At 48.5% G+C, this 24564-nt stretch overlaps 1 protein-coding gene across 1 annotated transcript; it reads left to right on the forward strand.

The window, feature by feature from the left end:
- Positions 1-1980: 1980 nt before the first annotated feature.
- On the forward strand, positions 1981-23745 carry TTLL3 (tubulin tyrosine ligase like 3). The gene is given in 15 exon segments (XM_004368311.1): positions 1981-2383; positions 2601-2692; positions 4311-4479; positions 4615-4712; positions 6602-6716; positions 7474-7572; positions 9134-9329; positions 12378-12526; positions 16285-16528; positions 18715-19150; positions 21864-22008; positions 22984-23218; positions 23414-23528; positions 23531-23654; positions 23657-23745. Coding segments are annotated over 15 exon segments (2709 nt in total).
- Positions 23746-24564: the final 819 nt, after the last annotated feature.

Consider the following 24564-nt stretch of genomic DNA (forward strand, 5'->3'; position numbering starts at 1 on the left):
AGCTGGCCAGAACCCTCATTTGTCACAGATCCACCTCTCAGTGTCCAAAGCCCCTAAAAGCAAATTTGCAGGCTGGGTAGTTGCCGATCAGCCTGTCTTCTGGGGGCATGCCTCTTGGGAAGCCCGGTCACCAGCCAAATGGGGTTGGGAAGGGTGATCTCAGTGGTTGGGGTTGTCTCACCAGCCAGGTGGGGCACCCGCCTCTATTCCTAATGGCCTTACCCGAGCCCCATCTGCCAGGCCCTGCAGAGCCTGAGACTATTACCTCTGCCTGGAATGCTATTCGCCCTTCTTCCCCTGGCGGACCCGTTTGTATTCTGTAGGCTTCATCTTTTTTTTTTTAAGTAGGAATCTTTTTTATTGTGGTAAATGTATATCACAAAACATTGCCATTTCAACATTTTTTTACATGTGCAGCTCAGTAACATGTCCATCATGTTGTGCAACCATCACTATCCATTTCCAAAGTTTTCCATCACCCTTAACAGAAGCTCAGTGCGCCCTAAGCAACACCTCCCTCTCCGCCCCACCCCAGGTAACCACTAATAAACTTTGGTCTGTATACATTTGCCAAATTCTAGATATTTCTTATAAATGTAGTCATACAATATTTGTCTTTTTGTGACTGACTTATTTCACTCAGCATGATGTTTACAAGGTTCATCCATGTTGAAAGCTTTGATTTTTATGTAATTGGATCTTTTGTTGTTGTTGTCGAGTCAGCTCCTACTCATGGCGACCCCATGGATAACAGAATGAAACATTGTCAGTTCCCGTGCCATCTTCATGATCATTGGTATGTTTGAGTCCTTGGTTGCGGTGTTGTGTCACTCTGTCTCATTGAGGGTTTCCCTTGCTTTTGTTGGCCCTCTACTTTTCCAGGTATGTTGTCCTTTTCTAGTGATTGGTCTTTCCTAATGATGCATCCAAAGAAAGCAAGCTGAAGTCTCATCATCCTGGCTTGGAAGGAGCATCCTGACTGTATTTCTTCTCAGACTGATTTGTTTGTTCTTTCGGCAGTGCATGGTATATTCAATATACCTTGCCGGCATCACAGTTCAAACACATCAATTCTTCTGTCTTCCTTTTCCATTAAAAGATTTTTAAAATCTTTTATGACCTCTGGCTTTTATTTCACATTATTTTCTTTTCCTACTGTTTTCCTAGTGTGTCTCACTCCTTCCTTGTTTTCCTTCCACTATTTTGAAACATTGTTTTCTTCTAATATATTTACTGCCTGTTTTATACATTTAAAGCTTTGCTCCATAACCAAGGGGTCAATCCTGGCGCCCCCAAAATGGGGCAGACTGGCATTCTGTGCCTTCAGTGGGACATTTACAACATCTGATGTGGTAGTTTCTTGTGTAGGCTTCATCTTAAACGTTACCTTTTCAGAGAGGACATCTTGACTACCTGACCTAAAAAGTGTGCCCCCTTCCTGATTGCAGCTCACTGCTTGTTTATGTCCCCTATCATACCTGCAACTGTATTATTCCTTTGCTTCCTTTTTGTTTACCCCCACTGGGTTGAAAGCTCCATGAGGTCAGGGACCACCTCTCTGTTGTTTTGCGGATCCCCAGCGCCTAGTCCAGTGCCTACCTCGTGATCCTCTGTAAATACTGTGGAGTAGCGTAAGCCCCAGGACCTTTGGCACCCTGGAGGCACTCGGTAAGGAACCGTGACAATGATAATAAGTGGCAGCCCAGTGCTCTGCGCTTGCATGCTCACTGTCCTGCTCATCAGGGGACTGGGGCAGGCGAGGTCTAGCGCCTGACACCGGGGCCCACGGCCGCCCCGGAACCCGCCTCGCGCTCCTGATTGTGCACTGGGAATGGTTTCCTAGGCGACAGCAAACAGGGGGCGGGGCCTCGGAACACAGGGCCCAGCTCAGGCCTGGGCAGGGCCCTCCCCAGAGAGGCGGCCGCGCGCGAGCGGTGGTGGGCGCAGAGCCTCTGGGAGGGCGCGCGCCGCGAGGGGCGTATGCAGAGCCCCGGCGCCGCGCTGCTCCTGGCTGGGGTTCAGGTGGGGGCCGTGCGCCCGGGCTCCGCCACCTGGTACCGTCAGGAGGGCGGCCCGGTGTGCCGCTGGCCGCAGAAGCCGCAACCACCTGAGCCGCGCAGCAGATCCCCCGCCCCTTGGCCCTGGGCGCACCACTCCGAGTTCCGACTGCCTGCGACACTGCCATGGCCCGGGCCCGCCTCCGCAGGTCTCCACCGGGCCAACGCAGGCGGCCAAAGCCAGGTCGGCGGCCCCGCCCCTGCGCGCCGCCTGGACTGCGCCTTCCCAACGCTCGCCCGCAGCGCCCAAGCCAAGGGCGCCGCGGATCCCCACCCCCTGGGCCCCACGCACACCCCGGCCCTGGATGACCCTCAGCCGCAGGAAGGTGAGGCCCAGAGGGGCCCGCCCTCCCGGAGGCAGCAGCGGATGCTGGCCCGTGGCAGCTGCAAGGACGAGAAGACATTGGGGTGTGAGGAATGGGGGTCGGGAGAAGAGCGCCAGAGGGTGGGCGGATGAAGGGTGGAGAAAGAGAGGAGGTGTGGGCATCGAACCGGAAGAGGCCTAAGCTGAGCCCGAACCGCTCCCTCCTCATCTTTCTGCAGGTTCATTTGTCCTCTGGCGAGGGTTCTCCAAGGCATCTCACCACATGGGCCGGCTCGGAAATGCCAAGATCCACGTAGAGAGAGCTGTCAAGGTCGGAGGGGCTGAAGGGGCCCAGAAAGGGCCCAGGGTTTGACTCAGCCTACCTTACTGCACTGTTTTCTCCTGTCCTTTAAAAACAAACAGAAAAACCCTGGACCTACACCCGTCTTCAACTACTTCCTCATATTTATTCCACCTTCACAGCCAAACCTCTTGGCAGAATTGCCTACACTCACTATTCTACTTCTTTACCTGGGATTCACTTCTCAACTCACTCCACTCTGGTTCCCTGCCCTTTCCCAGTCCCATTGAACACCATCCTAGTGAAGGTTGCCAGTGACCTCCAAGGAACCAAATCCAGCGGCCCCTTTTCTGTCCTGATCTCGAATGGCCACTCAGCATCATTCCACACTGCCCACCCACACACCCTGCCCTCTCTGCTGGCTGACTGCACACTCCTGGTTTTCCTTTCTCCCTCTCTGGCTGCTGTTTTTTACTGGTTTCCTGGGTCCCTCCCCATGCCCTCTCCCTTCACAGGTTCGTCTCTCCTCTTGCCTGAGTCCAGTAGTGTGCTCACTTCCTCCCACACACCGGAATGTCCTTTCTGGCCCAGCCTCTACTCTGAACTCCATACCCACACACTCCAGACCCCTACTTAACATCACCTGGAGAACTTACAGGCATTTCAAACTCCTGTCCCAAACCACATTTTCTATTTTCCTGCCCAAATCTGTCTTCCTTCTCAGTCTCTGTCTTCCCCATCTCCCAGTTGCTCAGGCCAGAAATCTGATCTTTCTGTTCCTCACCCCATACAAATTCCATTGGTAAAACCAGTCATCTCTACCTCCAACACAAATCTCAGCTCTGTCACCTTTTCTGTATTTTCACACATTTTAGCTATTGTGATTTCTGTCTTATACAAACCACAATAGCCTTCTAAGTTCCCATCCTTGTCCCCTCCATCTATTCTCCGTACAGCAAGCCAAACTTATAATGATTATAAGGCACACAGTCGTATCACTCCCTCTCTTTATTGCTTCATGCTACTTTTAGTATAATACCTTAAGTTGGTTCCAAGGCCTACAGGCCTGCCACAGTCTAGCCATTGCCTACCTCACTTTCCATACTCTATTCATTCTGGTCTCCTTTCTTTTCAACCTCAGGGCCTTTGCATGTGCTATTCCCTCTGCCTGAACTGTCATTTGCGCAGCTCTGCATGTTTATGTCTCCTTCTCAACCTTCCCTGACCATGTGTTTCTAAGTAGTTTCTCTGGGTCCCCATTAAGTATTCAGTTTCTGGAGCCAGCCTGCCTGGATTAAATCCCCGCTCTTTGACTTAGCTGCTTCGTGGCCACGGGCAAGCTGCTCAACCTGTCTATGCCTCTGTTTCATTACCAGTAAGATGAGGATAATAGTGTCTATTAAAATGCATATTAGTAATAGTAGTACTGTATATAAGTGCTTAACGCATAGTAGGTGCTCAATCAATATTAGCTATTTCCATTATAATTAACTATACATACTTATTTTTCTGCTTGTTTAGTCTCCGCTACTGGAATATAAAAATGTTCTGAGGGTGGAGACCATGACTGTCTGGTTCACCATTATATCTCCTATGCCTGGCACTTAGGCAATGTTTATTGAACAAGTATCCTTCTCTCACCTTATAGCAGAAGAAAATCTTTATGATCCAAGGCCGCTACCCAGTGATCCGGTGCCTCTTGCGCCGAAGGGGATGGGTGGAGAAGAAGATGGCCCATCACACAGGTACCACCCTGCCACCATCCCAGAAGGATCTGGATAGCTCAGTGATGTGTGATAGTGACACCACTGAGGATGGTGAGCATCTCCCTCCCATTCCCCAACTGCCCCTCCCGTGTCCCTTTCCCTTGGTGGCTCCCATGGCCTCAGCCCTGGTATGGGCATATGGGACAAGGACTGGGGCCTCATCAGGCCTGAGCTTCGCATCCACAGAGGATGAAGACGAGGACAAGGAGTTCCGGCCACCGCAGCTGTTCGACTTCGATGGTTTACTGGAATTTGATGACCTAGATGGGACCCATGCTCTGATGGTGAGGGGCCTGGGGACCAAGATGAAGCAGGGGGTGACAGGAGGCTTCCTGATCAGAGAGAGAATGATGGCATCTAGCTGGGTGACCTCAGACAAGTCCTTTTCCTTCTCTGGGCCTCAGTTCCCTCATCCATAGTAAAAACAGATGGCTTCTCTGAGGGCTAGGTGGGCCAGCAGAGCTGGGGAGACTCAGCCGGGCTCAGACAAGGCTGGCCTGGGACTCAGAATTCTGCTAGGTTGTATCAGAAGCCGGCATAGCCTCCAGGCCTGGTAATACCCCCTTCCAAATAATAACCCCGTAGTTAATCCCCTTCCTTTGCCCTTGGCAAGTGAAGAGGCTGATATGACAGTGTGGAGGATATGCATATTTAGGTGAGGACACTTGGGTTTAAATCTTGGCACCGCCACTTACTAAGCTGAACTATATAAAGTGTCATGACAGGTTGAATGCTGGCAATTTCATATGGCTCAACCTAGTAATAGCTTGTGAGCCCTTGCGAGCCCTTCCATTTACCCTCCCTGTGCCTCAGTTTTTCATCTGTGGAATGGGGATAACAACAGCATCTACCTCCCGGGGTTGTGATGAGGATTCAGTGAATTCAGACATGGGAAGTGCTTAGAACAGGGCCTGGCATATGGTGTGATTATTAATAATCCTACCTCTCAGAGTTGTAGGGAGGGTGGAGAGGCGGGGTCTAGGAGAGGGCCTTTGTCACATGCTGTGTGCCCATCAGCTTGGAATTGCTATCCTGGGCAAGTCCCTGATGTCCAAAGGCCAGGATAGGGTGCAGTGCACAGTGGTACAGCTCGGTCAGTGCTTAGGGGCGCTCAACCAAAGGGAGGCTGAAAGCTGGCATGCTCTATGCTCCCCTAGTGTGTGCCCTGGAGGAAGAGCTGTCTTTTCCTACCGTATGCAAAGATGGCATGTGGGTTGGAGGCCACCTGGAAGACTTCCCTCCTTCCTGTTCACCTGCCCTGCTCAGCTGGGCAGGGAGAAGCCCCTTCAGGCCTTGTGCTGCTCATGCCAGCCTCGCCTGTCTCCTCCCTCACTCCCCAGTCCCGCATGGTTCGGAATGAGACCCCCTACTTCATCTGGACCACTCGGCGTGATGTGCTGGACTGTCGCTTCCTCTCCAAGGATCAAATGATAAACCACTATGCTCGGGCCGGCTCCTTCACCACAAAGGTGGACCCCAGGGGGGACAGGCAGGGCAGCCTCCCACCCCCACATCCCTGGGCTGGCATCCCTGATCCCTGCGCCTCTTACCTGGAAAAGAGTTCTTAGGAGGGGGAAGGCATATCATTCAGCAGGATTTGAAGTCAGGCTTGCGTTCACACCCAACCCCGGGCACAGTGCCTGGTATGTGGAGACATAACAAATAAAATAGGCTCTGGAACTCAAAATAGAGCCAGAAGAAATAGCACATCCAATGACTGTGAGCAAGAGGGCCCTTACTTCCTAAGCAGGAGATGGATCTGGCTGATGGATCCAGTCTTATCTTTCCTGGGCTTATTAGCAAGTGACTTCACCTCTTAGTTGCCTCATCTTTAAATGGGGATAACAGTAAGACCTACCTCCCAGAGTGGGCAAGGTTGGAGGACTGTATAATTGGGCCCTGCTATTATTGGTGTGGGCTGGCAAGGATGCCTAGAGGAGGCAGGTCTTTATGAATGTGGAAGGTGGATAGGAGGGATGTGGGGTACTCTTGGCAGAGGACAAAGGTATAGGGATGGAGATGAGCAAGGCAGGCCCGGCAAGTGGGAGAGGCTGTGAGAATGTGTGCAGGCAGGGTCTCCCTGAGCTGTCTGTGTGGGTGCTGAGTATGATGGAATCCCTTGGAGGCTCTCTGGGCAAGACCCACCCTGCCCCCTCAGCGGTTAACTCCATAGGTGGGTCTATGTCTCAATCTCCGGAATTTGCCCTGGTTTGATGAGGCTGATGCTGACTCCTTCTTCCCGCGCTGCTACCGCCTGGGGGCTGAAGATGACAAACGAGCCTTCATAGGTAAGGAGACCTCCAGCCCCATACCTGGACCCCTCAGGCTGCAGGACCAGGGCTAAAGCCCTGGCTCAGGTTGGAGAAGAATGGTCCTCTTCTCATGCCCTCCTGTACCCCAGCAGATTTCCCTCTCCATCCCTGATCCTTACCTTTTCGTAATGTGCCCTCCCTTTATGAGTCTTCTAGCTTGGTCATCCCAGACCTCCAGAAGAGCTTAGACAGATATGTATTAGAGTATGTTCTAAAAAACTTGGTCAGTTGGTTGAGTTTGGAATCCAGAGTAGGTTCCAGGCCTAGTCAAGTTCCGTTGGCTAGATCAGGTTCCAAATCTAGACAAGGCTCTAGACTTTGGTTTTCTAAGGTAGGTTTGTTTCCAAGTCTAGACTATTTTCTAAATTAAGGCCAAAATTTGGGTCCAGACTAGATAATAAGTTTAAATTAGACTCCAAATCTTAAATAAGTTTTGGACCAAGGTCTGGTTTTTAGGGCGTAATAAATATCAAAAGTAGATCAGGAACAGAAGAGAGAAATCAGACAACAGGTTCAGGACAGATTCTGATGGCAGATTGTGAGCCAAGTCAGGTCAGAGTCTAGGGCTGGTTCTACAACGGAAATAGGAGTCAGGTTCTAATCCAGGTTCTAGAGTCAGAGAAGGTAGAGTCATGTCCCGGATCCAAAATGGGGCAGGTTATGATCAGGTTCCAGAACCAGAACAGGCCTCGAGCTTCGGGGCTGAGCAGGGTATCCCCTGCCCTGGGAGCAGAGGACTTCTGGCTGACAGCCGCCCGCAACGTTCTCAAACTGGTGGTGAAGTCCGAATGGAGGCCATGCTCTATCCAGGAAGAAGAGGAAGAGACCCCAGGTAAGTACTATGGATACCTCCACTCCCCCACTCATTTATCCTGCCACCACCCACCCATCCATTTATTCATCTGCCTACCCACATATCCTTCTACAGATCCATCTATCCACCTACTTTTTCATCCTCCTCTCCACCACCTACCTATTCTCCAGTCCATCCACTCCTCCATTCTCTTATCCCACCCACCTACCCACCTGTCTTGCTATCCATTTGTTAAATCGGCCCACTGCCTCATTCCGCCCTCCCATGGGCCTGGCATGTGGCCAAGCACTCTAGAGAGGACAGACTAAGAAGCCATGGTCCATCCCTGCCCGTGGGGAGCTCAGTTCTCTGAGGAGGAGGAGACAGTCAGCCTGGGCAATTTACTCATGGCCTGAGGCTCTGTTGTGCCTGAACATAAGGAACACCTGGAAATGGTGGGGGACAGGGATACAGAGGAAGCCTCACTGCATGTTGGCTCACCCACTGCTGGCTATTTCTGGATTTAGCTCCTACCTCAAAGCCCCCAGTCCTGAAATCCCAGGGTCCCATAAGCCAGGGATTCAGGGAAGTATGGGGCAGTTCTGCTGGAAGGTGGGAAGTCCTGGCCTCTTTCAGAGGGAGACCTCTCCCATGCTGTCTTCTGGGTGTGTGCTCCATGTACAAGGAAGACTATTGTATATCAAGATCAGGGGTACAAGGGCCTCAGGTATGAACTGGAGACCCTGTGCTTAAGCTCCCATGGTGCTGGGCCCAGGTGTAGGTCAGGCTTCGGAGCCCAGAGGGCCTCCATTGTACATCAGGAGTTTAGGAGCATGGCAGTTGTTCAGGGTGAGTCAGGACCACAGCTTTTCAGGTATGTGTTGGGGCTGTTTGTGTGCATCTGAGGTGTCAGTTTCTGGTGCGTCACATTCAGGTGTGTGTCGGGACTTGTACAGTGTGTCAGAACTCCAGGTGTGTGTCAGGGCCTCAGGTGTAAGTAGCATTTCACATGTAGTTTAGTGCTTCAGTGGCTTAAGGACTGTAGATGTGCATCAGGCCTCTGGGGTGTGGCTCCAGATTTCTGGTATGTGGCAGAATGTCAGGGGTAGGTACGAACTTAAGAAGTCACGTCAGATTGCGGGGAGGGGTTCATGTATATCGGGGCTTCATCTAGGCTAAGGCTTCCAGGTGCATTTTAGGCAGACCTTAGGTGTGCCAGAGGTCCCAGGGGCAGAGGGGCTGAAGGTGTGTGCTGGGGCTATAGATGCCATTGAGGCCTTGGGGACATTTAAGATAGAGCTGCAAATGAGTGATAAGTCCTGGGATAGTGAGGCCGAGGGTGAGCACTAGGGTCTCAGGTGAGTGACAGATCCCAGAGCAGTAGGGGATACAGGTGTATGCTCAGTCTCAGGTATATTTAGGACAAAGTGTCAGGTAAGGGACAAGTCTTGGGGCAGTAGGGGATGCAGGTGTGTGCTGGGCCTCAGATATATTTAGGGTGAGACCTCAGATAATAGGCCTCGGGGCAGTGGGGGCCAGGGCATGTCAGGTTACCTGCCGTGCATGTGGGATAGTGACAGGTCTCTCCCTAACTCTGCAGGAGACAAGCAGCACAAGAAACAGGAGAAAAAGCCAGTGACAGTGTCCCCAGAGTTCGTGGACGAGGCTCTGTGTGCATGTGAGGAACACCTTAGCAACCTGGCCCACATGGACATCGACAAGGATCTGGAGGCCCCGCTGTACCTCAGTCCTCAGGGCTGGTCCGTCTTCCTCCAGCGCTACTACCAAGTGGTCCAGTGAGTATTCCTGCAGCCAGGGCCGTGGGGCATGGGACTTCAGGGGACTTCCATGTTCTGACTTGATACTTAGGCACAGACCCTTTCTCTATCCAGTGCAGCCCCTACCTCTTCTCTAAGCCTCCCCTTTTGCTCACCCTGCTACTCTTCTGCTCAAGAAACTTCAAGCATTCCCATTGCCTTCATGATTGGGTTCGAACCACTCTTCCTGGTTCTTGGCATAGCGTAGTCATCAAGATCACGGTTCAAGACCTGGCTTTGTGACTTCCAAGCTCTGTGATCTTGTGAACATCACTAATCTTTTTGAGCTTTACTTTTCTCAATACAAAATAGTTTTGAAAATAATACCTACCTGAAAGGTAGGTAGACAGGATAACTTGTGTTATGTGCTCAGCACAGTCTCATAGTATTGACTCACAAAATAGAAATCTATCAAGTCACTTAGATTTTACCCTAGAGGCCAGTGTTTCCCAGAACGTGTCGTGCAAGATGATAGTTCTACAGGTTATTAATAGATTTTATGAAAGAAGAGCTTTTGTGGTCAATCATGTTCGGAAAACATTGAGTTAAAGTTAAACAGGTGTCCCCAACGCGGGACTTGTCAGAACCTTTCATATGTAATTGGTGGAGTAAACCTCCAAGAGAGGTAGAGTGTGCAGTATTTCCTGTACTTATGTGGCCCCAGTCCTGCCTGCTGAGCGTTCTGAGGGCAAGGGCTTTCAGAACCCACTTTGGGAAAAGGTTCTTGAGCAGGGGAAGGGAGGAGCAGGATGAGACTGGTGCTGTTTTAGGGAAGTTAACTTCAGTAGAGGTGTGCAGGAGGGATTGGAGAGGCAGGGAGAACATTTAGCAGGCATTTCCTGGGCACCTCCTATGTGCCAAGCATTGTGCTAGACTCCAGAAACAAGATGAGGTCCCTGCCCTCAGGGAACCACTCAACCTCTCAAAAACAGGGATTACATAAAATACTGCATCATGTAACAGTTATATACAGTGTTGAGTTGCTCAGTACAGATCATTCAAAACGTGTTGCTGTTGTTAGCTGCTGTCAAGTCGGCCCGTCTCATGGTGACCTCATGTACAATGGAACAAAACACTGCCCAGTCCTGCACCATCCCCTTGATTGGTTGTGGATTGGACTGTTGGATCCATAGGGTTTTCATTGGCTGATTTTCAGAAGTAGATTGCCAGACCTTTCTTCCTAGTCCATTGTAGTGTGGAAGCTCCACTGAAACCTGCTCAGCATCATAGCAACGCACAAGCCTCCACTGACAGATGAGCGGTGGCTGCGCATGAGACGGATTGGTCAGGAATAGAACCCAGGTCTCCCACATGGAAGGCTAGAATTCTACCACTGAAACATCACTGCCTCGATTAAGAAAGTAGCATTAATTATTTCATTCAATATTTATAGCTATGCTTCTCAACTTTTTTGTTTTGCATTTAATAATCCATGCCTCATCAGCCAGGCTTTTGTCGTGCTTGACTTTCCACAAAAACACTGGTTGTTTTTTCTTTTTGCTAAATACAAAATCATATTGCCATTATTGAATATACTTTTTCAAATGACACATGCATCTGCTGCCCCCATTTGACTCTTTCCTGGGCTGAATCATAGATTTACTGAGCAGCTACTTTATGTCACAGGCCAGGGGAAAAGTCTTCCATCAGGGCCAGGACTTAGTGTGAGTATTCCCAGGATGCCTTGCTAGGCTTCTCCACCTGGCTGCCCCCTGTTCCTGGCACTGCTCCAGAGGCTGCTGCCTCTTCCTTAAGAGTGATAAGAAGTGCTCCATGGCTGAAGACAGCCCAAGAGGCTAAGTCGTTAAGGAGAGGTTAACATCTCATGGAGACTTCCTTCCTATTCAGTCAGAAGAAGAGAAATGGGAGAACTTGGAGGTTGCAGCCCTCTAGGGTATTTTGTGACTTGATAGTTCTGGACATCTTGTGTCCTGAGGGAACAGGTCCTATTTTGTCCATGAGCCCCCATCTGTACAGCCCAGTTGCTGAGTTGATGACCTGCCAACCATTCATTCATTTAACAACCACTTAGGGAGCATCTAATAAGTGCAGGTACAGTGCTTGGTGTTGAGAATACAACAGAGAACAACAACAGACGTTCCTGCTCTTCTAGGGCTTCCCTTCTCATGAGGGGAGATGGACAATAAACGAATAACTGTATGTGGTGATACATGGTGGGAAGAGAAATACAGCAAGGAGATGTATGATACGGATGTGCTTAGGATTGGAGGAGGAAGGGACCCACCTATCAACCAGTGTTAGGTTCAGATTAGGATGGGAGTGGACCCAAAACGCACCTGTGTGGAGGACCCAGGCAGAACTAAGTTTGAATCATGGCTCAGCCATTGAACTCAACGTGTGGCCTTGGCCAAGTCCTTTAACTCTCCAGGCTTTAGCTTAAACTTCTTTCAAATGAAATCCTCTAAACGAAGGTCCCTGGGTGGCGTAAACGATTTGTTCTTGGCTACTAACCAAAAGGTTGGAGGTTGGAGTCCACCCAGAGGTACCTTGGAAGAAAGGCCTGGTGATCTACTTCCAAAAAATCAGCCACTGAAAACCCTACCAGGTTGCCATCAGTCAGAATAGACTTGACCACCACTGGTTTTTAAAATGGGACCAGTGAGAGGATCAGTGATCATATATGTAAAGCTCTTGACACAATGCCTGGCACATAGTGGTACCCCATCAGTAGGAGCTGCCATGATTATATTCTGCCAAAGGCAGTTTTAATCAAACGGGAAGGGAGGTGGTGGAAGGTGGAGTGTTGGAGTAGGAGGGGATGCAATAAGAGGAATTTTCCCACTCTCTCCCATCTGAGCAGTCTGGGATGGAGCCCTGGGCAGGTCAGGGTTTGGGGCCAGCTTGAGGGCTGGGAAAGAGATTTAGGAACAGCCTATCTGGATCTCCCGGGAGAAGACACAACCAAAGGTGGTTGGACCATGGCTGGGAGGCTCATGTCTCCCCTTGCCCTGTTCACCTGCCTGCCCCCAGGCCTGGCCCTGCCCAAGTCACCCCATCTCCCCACAGCGAGGGGGCAGAACTCAAGCACCTCGACACTCAGGTCCAGCGCTGTGAGGACATCCTACAGCAGCTGCGGGCTGTGGTGCCCCAGATCGACATGGAAGGGGATCGCAACATCTGGATCGTGAAGCCAGGAGCCAAGTCCCGTGGACGAGGTGGGGGTCAGCCCTGCTTCCTGTACCCACACCCCACAGCCTGCCTCCCCCACCAGAGGCCAGGGAGGTGAATAGTGCAGGCTCTGGAGACAAACTGCCTGGGATTGAATCCCAGCTCTGCTTCTAATATGCTGTGTGACCTTGAGCAAGTAATATCACCTCTCCGAACCTCAGTTTCCTCCTCTGTGAATGGGGTGAGTACATCTAAATGAGATAGTATGTTTTAAGTTCAGCATAGTGCCTCGCACAGAGTAGGCACCCCACAAACATTGGCAGCTGTGATGATGATGCCATCTCTTCCTCACCTGCCCTCAGAGTTTGGGTTAATGTTTTAGGTAGGTCTGGTGATGCTCAGGTATGACTCGTGCAGGTCCTTGTCATCTAAGGGCTTACAGATTTGATCAGTGCATCCATGTGAGGTATGCATAGTAGGTAAGGACATGGACGCTGGAAGCCAGACTGCCTGGGTTCAAATCCAAGCTCTACCTCCTACTCTTTGTAAGACTTCAGGCGGGTTAGTTAACCTCTTCTGTGCCTCATTTTTCATCTTTGGTAAAATGGAGCCAATAATACACTAATACCCACCTGAGAGGCTTAAATGAGTTAAGATATGTGAAGTACTTAGATCCTGTGCTTTTACATCGTAACTACTATATGATTTTGGGCTATGATTATTAGCTGTACCCTGGCTGCTCAATCAAGTGTGAAGGAAATTTGAAAAGGGGAGCCAGGGGCATTAGCCCAGCCTTTAAAAACTGGTTTAGGATTCCTGAGATGTAGAAAACATACTTGGGGCAACAAACCGAAAAAAAAACCCAAACCCATTGCCATCGAGTTGATTCCGACTCATAGCGACCCTATAGGACAGAGTAGAACTGCCCTATAGGGTTTCCAGGGAGCGGCTGGTGGATTCGAACTGCCAGCCTTTTTGGTTAGCAGTCAAACTCTTAACCACTACGCCACTTTGGGCATCAGATGCCACTAAATCCTGCCCCTGGAAGAGTCTATTCATGTCCCAGTGGAGCTGGTCCAGCTCCAGACTCTGGGGAAACTCTTTTTGCAGACATTACCTCAGAACCAGCAGCAGGCTCTCTTCTTTTTCTACCTTAGAAATAGCTGTGTTGTTTTTTTTTATCCAGTGGTGAAAACAATGTGTTCATTGTAAAGGAAAATCAGATGATACAGAAAAGTAGAAAGAAGAAAGTAAAAGCCCCCTTTTCCTCACCCTCAGCCCCCTACTCCCCAATTTCACTGAGAGACAGCTACTGTTAACCTTTTGGTTTGTTCCTTTCTTCATGTTCTTCTGTGTGTTTGGTATACTTGTGTGTGTGTGTGTGTGTGTGTGTGTGTGTGTGTGTGTGTGTGTGTGTGTAGATAAGCAAGAACATACAGTTCGGTAGCCTCTTCTTCTCATTTATTATATCTTTCCATGTCAGTTAGTATAACTTATTGCTTTTTTGCACCTCTCTTTCTTTTCTCTTAGCAATAATCTTGGAAATCACTCCATTTCAGTATATCTAGATCTGCTTTATTTTTTCCCCTGTTTTTAGCTTATTATTACGGACACTTTCGAACATTCACAAAAGTAGGGAGAATAATACAATGAATCTCCATGTACCTATCACCAGATTTAACATTTTCCTTCCATTTTAAAAAATCTAGGTGATATTCATATAACCGACAATGAACCATTGTAAAGTATAGAATTCACTTTAGTGTACTCACAAGGCTGTGCAACCACCACCTCTCTGTAGTTTAAAAACTTTTACATCACCCCAGAAGAATACCCAAACTGATTAAGCAGCCACTCCCCACTTCCCCTTCCCCCATCTCCTGGTAGCCATTAATCTGCTTTCTGTCTTTATGGATTTGCCTATTTTTTTCTCCCTTTTTAAAAAAATTAGTTGAAATATATATATGGTATGCTTCCCTGAAGAGGGCACATATTGTGAGTATGTAGCTCAGTGAATTCACACTTGTGTAACCAGAAATAAAACATTACATACTTGTACCCTAGACATCCCTCCCATGCCTCCTTCAATCTCTACCTCCCCACAGTAGTGGTGACTATCCTGACTTACAGTAGTATAGATTAGTGTTGCCTATTTTATTTTTAAAAACTTATTGTGGTAAAACATATGTAACATAAAATTTACCATTTTAACCATTTTAAGTGTACCGTTCAGTGGCATTGATTACATTCACCGTATTGTGCAACCATCACCACTATTTATTTCTAAAAGGTTTTCATCACCCCAAAGAGAAACTCAGTACACCTTCAGCAGTAACTCCTCATTCTCCCTTCCCCCAGCCCTTGGTAACCAGTAGTAAACTTTGGTCTCTATTCATTTGCCTGTTTCATATAAGTGGGATCATATAATATTTGTCCCTTTGTATCTGACTTATTTCACCCTGTATGATGTTTTCAAGGTCCGTCCAGGTTGTAGCATGTATCAGAATCTCATTTCTCTGTATGACTGAATAATATTCCATTGAATGGATATACCGCATTTGTGTATCCGTTACGTTATTTTTTGCAGCTGTATGGTCTAATCTTGTTGGATATACTGTCATGCATTTATCTAATCCTCTTCTGAAGGGTAATTAGATTTTCTTCGTATTTATTTATTGCTATTATAAGCAACACTGTGATGAACATCTTGTGCAGATACCTCTGTGGCCTGTTCCATTTATTTCCTTAGGATAAATTACTAGAAATGAAATTGAACCACTTTAATTTTTTGTTACACAAGGCAGCATGTTCTTGGGAATCTTGGTGATCAGTCTGGTCATTTGGGAAAGAATCTGGCACAAATTATTCTGCACCACTGGCAGTTGATCTGGCTGCTTCATGGGGCCGAACAATGAAAGAATGATACTCATTCGTGAGTGTGTGTGTTTGCTTTGTAAAGTGGTTCTGATATTTACCAATATCTGATGCCTTATAAGCATAAAAGAGATTAAATTAAAATGAGATACCCTTTTCTACCTAGGAGAAGGCAAAAAAAAAATTCTAATAATCAACAGTGTTGAGTAGGATGTGGAGAAACATACAACCTCATACATTCTTGCTTGGAGTAAAAATTGATAGAACATCTTTGTAGGTCAATTTAATAATATAAAAATGAAAAAGGCACATATCTTTGGAGCTAGCAGTTCTACTGCTACAAACTTATTATTCTACTAATAATGAATAAGAATAGTGATATGAGTAAACATTGACTGAATGCTTCCCATGTACCAAGCCTGTTCTAAATCCCCAACATGTACATAATACTATGAAACAGAGGCACACATAGACACTCACATGACCTGGGAGGATATCCACAAGGACTTGAAAGCAGCAGTTGGCTGCCTCTGGGGAAGGAGACTTATTTTTTATTGTATATCCTTTTATATTGCTTGATTTTTGTTGTTGTTTATATTCTGTTAACTATTGTGAGGGAGATTAATCAAAGTAATATATGAACATAATTTTTAAAAAACCTCAAGAGTAAATACTGTTTGAATTTTTATCTGTGCATATATTCCTTTTCAATCAAGCTAGTTAATTAAAAAAAATAAGAAAATTCCTGGCAGGTTCTCCACTTTCTCAAAAGGAAAGGGTCTGATTGAGGGAGGCAGCCTTCCCTCCTTGGCCCTATCCTTTCTGTGGGGATAAGATCTTGTGGTGAGCAGGCCATGGTCCTGGGCCCTTCTTCAAGGCCTAGCCTGACTTCCTGACCCCTGACTTGAGTCTGTGCCCCTTCCCCCCTTAGGCATCGTGTGCATGGACCACCTGGAGGAGATGCTGAAACTGGTGAACTGCAACCCCATGATGATGAAGGACGGCAAGTGGGTGGTGCAGAAGTACATTGAGCGGCCCCTGCTCATCTTTGGCACCAAGTTTGACCTGAGACAGTGGTTTCTGGTGACTGACTGGAACCCACTTACTGTTTGGTTCTACCGTGATAGCTATATCCGCTTTTCTACGCAGCCATTCTCCCTAAAGAACCTGGACAAGTGAGCCCCATCACTCATCTCCCATGAGTTCCCAGTCTAGGAGGGGAGATGGCAGGCAAATAGGCAGTTACAGTGCAGTGGAATTGCATATCGCTGGGGCCCCAAATTCAGACTCTGCAGGCAGCCAGGCCAGCCATCCATCCATCCTTAAAGGCATCTGACAAATACTTATTGTGTACATGTGCCATTTCACTGTTCTAGGCACTTGGGATACCACCGTGACTTAGTAATGTCTGTATCAACTTGGCTAAACTATGGTTTCCAGTTGTTGGGCCAAACACTAGTCTAGTGTTATGGAGTAGTTACATGTGATGAAATCAGTTGGCCTTAAGCAAAGCAAATTACCTTCCCTAATGAAAGCTAATGTAATGTAATCAATCAGTTGAAAGGGGAGTTTCCCTAGGTAGGATGTGTTCTGCCTCCAGACTATAAATAGATATTTTGGCAGACCTTACTCTCTTTGTCACACACACTCCCACGCGCGTACACATGCACACACACAGAAAGACAGACGCCATGTAGGATCATCTACAGGCCAAACAATGCCAAGTTATCACTAACAGTCACCAGTAAGGAGAGAGGCTTGCAGAAGCAATCGACATGGCCAAGACCCTGATACGGACTTTTAACCTCCAGAACTGAGAGAAAATTCCTGTTCTTTAAAGCCACCCACTTGTGGTATTTCTGTTATGGCCGCTCCAGGTAACTAAGACAAGCAGCAAACAAATCAATATCCCAGCTGTCAAGAAGCTCAGGGAGAAACAGACAACAAGTAATGCACATAATAAGTAAAACTGTCTAATATGTTAAATAGTGATACATGTTATGAAGAAAAAGTAGACTAGGGTAAAAGGGGGTAGCAAGAGAAGTACCAGAGGAGAGAGACAAGTTGCGGGGTTAAATTGGGGGGTTGGGAGGATAACTTGTTGAGGCCTGGGTGCAAATTCCATCTCTGCAACTTCCAAGCTTTGGTCAAGTGAAAGCCTATTTTAAGCCTTAATTGCCACATCTGAAGAATGGAGGCAGTAATATGAAACTCATAATTATAGCTATCAATTATTGAGTGCTCATGTGTATTATCTCAGTCATTCTTTACACAAACCCAGTGAAGTTGGTACTGTCATTATCCACATTTTACAGTTGTGAAATGAGGACTCAGAGAGGTTCAATGACTTGCCTAAGATCAAATGTTTAAGTGGTGAAGATGGGACTTGAACACGTCTTGGTGACAAACCTGTTGCTATCGAGTCAATTCCGATTCATAGTGACCCTATAGGACAGAGTAGAACTTCCCCACAGGGTTTCCAAGGCTGTAAATCTTTACGGAAGCAGACTGCAGCATCTTTCTCCCACGGAGCTAGTGGGTTCAAACTGCCAACCTTTTGGTTAGCAGCCAAGTGGTTTAACCACTGTGCCACCAGGACTTCTTTTCTTGGTGACTACAGGGCCCATACTCTTACCCCTTGTCTTAGTTACCTAGTGCTGCTGTAACAAAAAATACCACAAGTGGGTGATTTAAAAAACAGAATTTATTGTCTCAGTTTTGGAGGCTAGAAGTCCAAATCAGGGCATCAGCTCTAGGGGAGGGTCCCATCTTATCGTTAGCGCCAGGAGTTCTTTGACATTCTTTGGTGTTTCTTGGTAGCTGTCTTCCCCCTGTGTGTGCCTCTGTGTCTGTTCTGCTTTTTATAACTTAGAAGTGATTAGGTTTAGGACCCACCCTGCTTTGGTATGACCTCATTAACATAATAAAAGAAAACCTCTATTTCCAAACAGGATCACAGTAGGTACAGGGGCTAGGACTTTAATACATATTTTAGGGGCCCTGGTGGTACAGTGGTTAAGCATTTGGCTGCTAACCAAAAGGACAGCAGTTTGAATTCAATCCATTATACCCACTTTCTTATCTTCCAAGCACTGGGAGGGTTGATTGAGATGCACAAAGCACTTTCACACTGCAGTTCCTGTAGTTAGCTGGTTCTGGCCCTAGAAGGGTGTCATGGGGCCCAGGTGCCTGAGCAGGCCTAAGCTTGCCTTTGTCCCCCTTAACCGTCACAGCAGGGCTCCATCTCCAGCTTAATGGTCAAGGGTGGCCCAGGGCTGACTCCAGGGTTTGCCTGCCTCCCTGAGTTTGGGTGGGAGAGGCAGCAGGGGCCAGGGCCTCAGGTTTCTACTCTCTGCCCCAGCTCGGTGCACCTGTGCAACAACTCCATCCAGAAACATCTGGAGAACTCATGCCACCGGCATCCACAGCTGCCCCCAGACAACATGTGGTCAAGCCAGAAATTCCAGGCCCACCTGCAGGAGATGGGGGCCCCAGAGGCCTGGTCCACCATCATTGTGCCTGGCATGAAGGCTGCTGTGATCCACGCACTGCAGACCTCCCAGGACACCGTGCAGTGTCGGAAGGCCAGCTTCGAGCTCTATGGTGCGGACTTTGTGTTCGGGGAGGATTTCCAGCCTTGGCTGATCGAGATCAACGCCAGCCCCACCATGGCGCCCTCCACGGCGGTCACGGCCCGGCTCTGTGCTGGCGTGCAAGCCGACACTCTGCGTGTGGTCATCGACCGGCGACAGGACCACAATTGTGACACAGGAGCCTTTGAGCTTATCTACAAACAGGTGAGGTGGCCGTGCCCAGATAGGACTCTGGTCTCACACTCCTCCAGGGATCTGCCCCCTCTTTCACACAGCCCCATAGTGAAGCACAAGGGCTCTGCAGTTAGTCTCGCCACAGTGACTTACTACAGCGGCTTCGCCTCGCTGAGCCTCAGTTTCTTCATTTGTAAAATGGAGATAATATTACTGTCTTTCTCATGAGGTTGGGAGGATGAAATGAGTATTATGTGTGGATAATATTTTTAGAGGAGCAGTATAATCAGTTGCTGTTGAGTCGATTCTGACTCATGGCAACCCCACGTGTGTTGGAGTACAGCATGTGGGTTTGCAGTGGCTGATTTTTCAGTAGATTGCCAGACTTTTCTTCTAAGGCATCTCCGGGCTGACTCGAATTTCCAGCCTTTTAGTTAGCAGCTGAGGACATTAACCATTTGTACCACTCAGGGACTCCAGAGATGCAGTATAGTGTAGTGTTAAGGGCATGGATTTTGGAACCTCCCTGGGTACAAATCCCTGCTCAGTAACTACAAGCAGGGTGACTCTGGACACGTTCCTAACCTCTAGGGGCCTCAGTCTTCTCATCTGTAAAGTGGAAATAAAAGTAGTACCTACTTCATAAGGTTATTGTGAGAATTAAATGAGTTGACATAAGTAAAGCACTTTAGAACAGTGCCTGGCACAGAGTGAATGCTATACAAGGTTTAGCTATTGTTATTCCTAATCAGGTTGTTAGGAGTTTCATTGTAAATGGCATCACGTGTAAATTGCCTAGGCAATTAGTGGTAGATGCTATTATTATTATTTTACTCGTCTTGTGATTATTCCAAAAAAAAAAAGATGAGTCCACTTATGGAATAGCATCAGATTTTTAAAAAACAGTCATAAAACCCATTTTAAAGGTTTCTGAGCTCTGTGGCAGTAATTTCTTGTGGCAGTTTAATTAAGTAGCTTTGGCTTAGGATTCAGCTTCCCTCATAGTTTGGCTATGGGGAGAGAACATGCTGATTGCGTGACCCAAGTGTTCTGGTTTTTGTCACAGACTGATTATATTTTAAAATAGTATTGTTAGCATTTTGGTTTCAAAAAATGCAAATGAGGAAGTATAAGGACAGGAAAATAAGACAGAGCCAAAGGGGAAGGGAATGCAGTGTAGTGATTCCCCCAGTGCTGGTTCACAGGCTGGAATCCCCTGGGACGCTTTCTACAAGCGGAGATGCCAGGAGGCCTTACGTCCAGAGACTGAGTCGTAGTGTCTGGCTTGGAGACAGACTATGCACCTACATTTGCCAGCTTTCCTTTGTGGCCCCGAAATATCTTTTGTAGCTGATTTTTTGTTTTTGTTTTTTAAGCCAAAATCTAATTAATGTTCATAGCTTGCATTGGTTGCTTTGTCTTTTTAATCTCTTTTAATCTAGAACAGTCCTACCACTTTTTTTCCCCCATAGCTTTAGTCTTTTGAAGAGACCAGGCTGGTTGTTTTGTAGAACTGCCCCACATTCGGGATTTTTCTGATTGTCTCCTTGTGGTGGTGTCTAACTTGTTCTTCTGTCATCTCGATGTCCTGTGAACTAGAAGTTAGGTCAAAAAGCTTGATGAGACTCAGGTTAAACACTTTTGGCAAGAATGCTTCAGAGGTGGTGCTGGGTACCTCGTACGGCATCACGAGGCACATACTGTCAGAGGGCCTCATGATGGGTGATGCTAAGTCTGACCGTGGCTTTAAGGTGGTGGCTACCAGATCTCTCCCTTGTAAGCTACACCCTCCCCTTTGCAATTACCAATTCATATGTAAGGTGATACTTTGACTGTGTGTACATTACACATTTTTCTGTCATCCTTTTCACCTAATTATTTTGACATCCAATGTTGATTCTTGCCTATTTTATTAGAGTTGCAAAATGGTAAATTTCTAATTCTGTCATTCCTTCTACATTTATCCGCTGAGATTCCTCTTTTAAGATGAGCTTTCCCTCATCAACTGGGGCTATTTGGGAACTCTGATATCTGTATTTTTTAACAAGTTCCAAGTGATTCTGATACTTAGATAGAGTTGAATCAGGATCCTTTGATGACACAGAAACACCTCAAACTAGCTGAAGGTTAAAGGAGGGTTGTTAGCAAGGCTAGGGGTCTCTCCTGGAGCCCAGCTGCAGGAAGTACAGTGTGGGTTATCGGGAACACAGAACTGTAAGAGAGCTCCTCTCTTGAGCCCTTTTCTCTGCCTCCCTCTGCTGTTTGCGACTTCATCCTCTCCCCAGACCGCTTTCTTTAAAGCCTTTAGTTTCTGCTCTCCTGTAACTTGGGTTCACCAGAGGCTCTAGACAGGCTCCAAGGCTCTGTTATCTGTCTGGGTGTCTTAACTCAAATTCTCTCTGCAGAGAATCTGATTGGCTCACCTCAGGAAGCTGTCTACAAGCCTGGGGATGGAGCCATGGGACAATGGAGTGGCAGTGGGGTAGAAGGGTGCTAGTGGGGGCATGGCTAGGACTCCCTCCTCCTCTGGGTTACCAAATGCCTGGGGCCCTCATTTGACAGCTCCAAGACCTTCTAGATTCAGATTCAGGCCTCCAGGGCCAGACCCCATAGAGGACAGAGGTGGGCTTCCTGCTTCTCAGCTCAGAAACGTCTCCTGACCAGATGCCCCCAGAAGTTAATTCCATCCATGTCGGCCCTGGGTCCTGTCTGAGCGGGCTTTGTCTCTTCTTCTTCCCCACAGCCTGCTGTGGAGGTGCCCCAGTATGTGGGTATCCGACTCCTGGTAGAGGGCTCCACCATCAAGAAGCCCACGGCAATGTGTCACCGGCGGATGACAATCCGCCCGGCACTCCCTCACCTGCTGACCCAGCAAGACTCCAGGGAAGGCAAGGACTCGGGGGCCCTCACCCACAGGTCAGCTTCTAGGAAAGTTGCTGGGGCCACGAGCCTGGGGCACATTGAGAAGTCAGACACCACTGCCACCACCTCAGCCCCCGGAAAGGGGAAGAAAGGCAAGGCAAAAAGTGCCACAGCCCTGGTCCACCCCAATCTCTGGAAGTGGGACACCCCTGGCACCAGGATGGGCTGCATTTTCACCATGACCTTTGCTAGTGGGGACAGGCAACCCCACCCCTTGAACAGATTGCCACTGAGTCCGAAGATCCCCCAGGCCCTGGGTAAGACCACTGCCCCCAGGCTCCCCAGGGTCCCAAGGCAATTTCTTCCTGTTCTCCAAGACCCTGCCAATGACCTGCATTTGTCCCCCACCCCCACCCAAGAACCACCCAGCGAGCAAGAATCACCTCCTAAATATTTTTTTTAAATATACAACCAAATGAGTCTTGTCCCCTTCAAAGTAGGCTCCTGTGAGGCAGTTATACTTATTTCAAAGATGCCAGGACTCAACCACAGGTTGTTCTCTCTCCAGAGCCCAACCTTTACTGCTGCGGTATTCTGCCTTTGCCTCCATGCAAAGTCACCTCTGGAGGATAGGAACTAATATTTGTTCAGCACTTTACAGTTTATACTGGGTTACTACCTAATCAGCTCCTTTAGTCCTCACAACAACCTAGACAGGTAGGTGCTCTTATCCCCATTTTCCAGCCGAGGAATCAGGAAGTTTAAAGAAGTTGCCCGAGGTTGCACAGCTCAGAAGGGACAGAGCTGGGATGCACACCCAGGTCTGTTGGACTCCAAACCCTGTGTTCTTCCCAAGGCCTCTCTGGAGGCGGAACAGGGAGGGCTCCAGTTGCCCTCACCTTGCCCCCATTCCACCCTGCCCTCTGCTTACACCTTGCGGGCAGCTGGCCAGCCTTGGGCCCTCCCCAGGCCTGCCCTCATAGCCTTCCTTGCTCCCACAGCCCCTTACCGTTTCCCCAGCCTCCACACCAAGGCCTGGCTGCCTTCTCCCCATGTATTCCGACCCCAGGGGCGGGGCCTCAGACTGCAGCACAAGCTGGTGGGCTCTCAGGCCCTGTCGACCACAGGCAAGGCCTTGATGACTCTACCCATGGCCAAGGTTTTGATTGTCCTCCCACCTAAGCCTGAGCTCAGGCCGGCAGCCAGCGAGAGACCAAGCCAGGTGGGCCTCCAATTGTGACTCGCATGCTGGCAGGCAAGGCTGAGCACTGGGGTCAGGCAGGGCTGGAGGGCAGAGGTAGACAGCAGCTCCTAGGCTGGCTGGAGGCCCAAGGGAAGGGCTTGTTTCCCTTGGAACTCCCTTCCTGGACAGATTTCCTGATGTCTCTTCCCCCTCTCCCCTTCTTTCACACCGAGGCTGTTGCTCCCCAGAGCCTTCGTGGCTTCCATCCTGGAAGTGCCTTGTGGCCTCTGTCCCTTGAAGTTGGAGCATGTCCTATCACCCATAGGAAGGTCAAGGCCAAAGGCGAGTTCAAGGACAGGCTCTACAAGAAACCCAAAGCTGAAGCATGCCTCAAGAAGGGGCTGAGCCACCTGGGACCCCTACGCCTTATTGGTGAACAACAGATGTTGGAGGGTATGGGGGATGCGAGGCTAGAAAAGCCCCTGCTTCGGTCCCCACCACCTCCATCCTGGACTCAGAGCCAAATAAAATGGAGCAAGTGAAATCATCTGGGCTTGGCTCCATTTCTATTGGAGGGTGAAGAGGATGGTGGTGCAGGGGAGGGCAGGAGCCTGCACTCCAAGGTCATAGCACACCATCATCCTAGAGAGCTAGAGGCCATCAGCTACTCCTCATGGAGCAAGCCCAGAATTCTCACCTAGTGACAGAGACATGGAGCTTCCTGTTCAGCCACTCTCCTGGTATCTCTGATCCTTGAGTGGGGATGGAGATACGTCTCATTTTACAGATGAGGAAACTGAGTCTGAGAGAAGATATGGGGCTTGTCCAAGGTCACATGGCAGTGAACAGGAGGCAAGGACTCATGACAGCATGAAATCTAATGGCACAAGTACACTTACAACATGACACATAGAGGAGACCCCTTCTCTGGGGGGAGTGGGCTTGTCTCTTCCTCAGCAGTGGGCCAAAGTCACCTAAAAATGAAATAGCCAACAAGCCACACCCATCTGAAAAAGTTTGGTACTTCCTAGTTGTAGTGGGTTGAGTGGTGGCTCCCCAAAAGATATGTCTGCCTGGAACCTGTGAATGTGACCTTGTTTGTAAAAACAGTCTTTGCATATGTGATTAAGTTAAAGATCTTGAGATAAGTTCATCCTAGGTTATCTAGGTGGGCTCCAAATCTAATGTCAAGTGTCCTTCTAAGAGACAGAAGAGAGTAAGACAGACACAAAGGAGAAGGCCATGTGAAGACAGAGGCAGAAATTGGAGTAATGCAGTCACAAACCACCAGAAGCCGGAAGAGGCAAGGAAGCATTCTCCCCTAGAAGCTTTGGAGGGAATGTGGTCCTGCCAACACCCTGATTTCAGACTTCTGGCCTCCAGAACTGTGAGAGAATCA

Source organism: Trichechus manatus, unplaced genomic scaffold (assembly GCF_000243295.1).
Source record: "Trichechus manatus latirostris isolate Lorelei unplaced genomic scaffold, TriManLat1.0 scaffold00001, whole genome shotgun sequence".
Taxonomy (NCBI): Eukaryota; Metazoa; Chordata; class Mammalia; order Sirenia; family Trichechidae; genus Trichechus; species Trichechus manatus.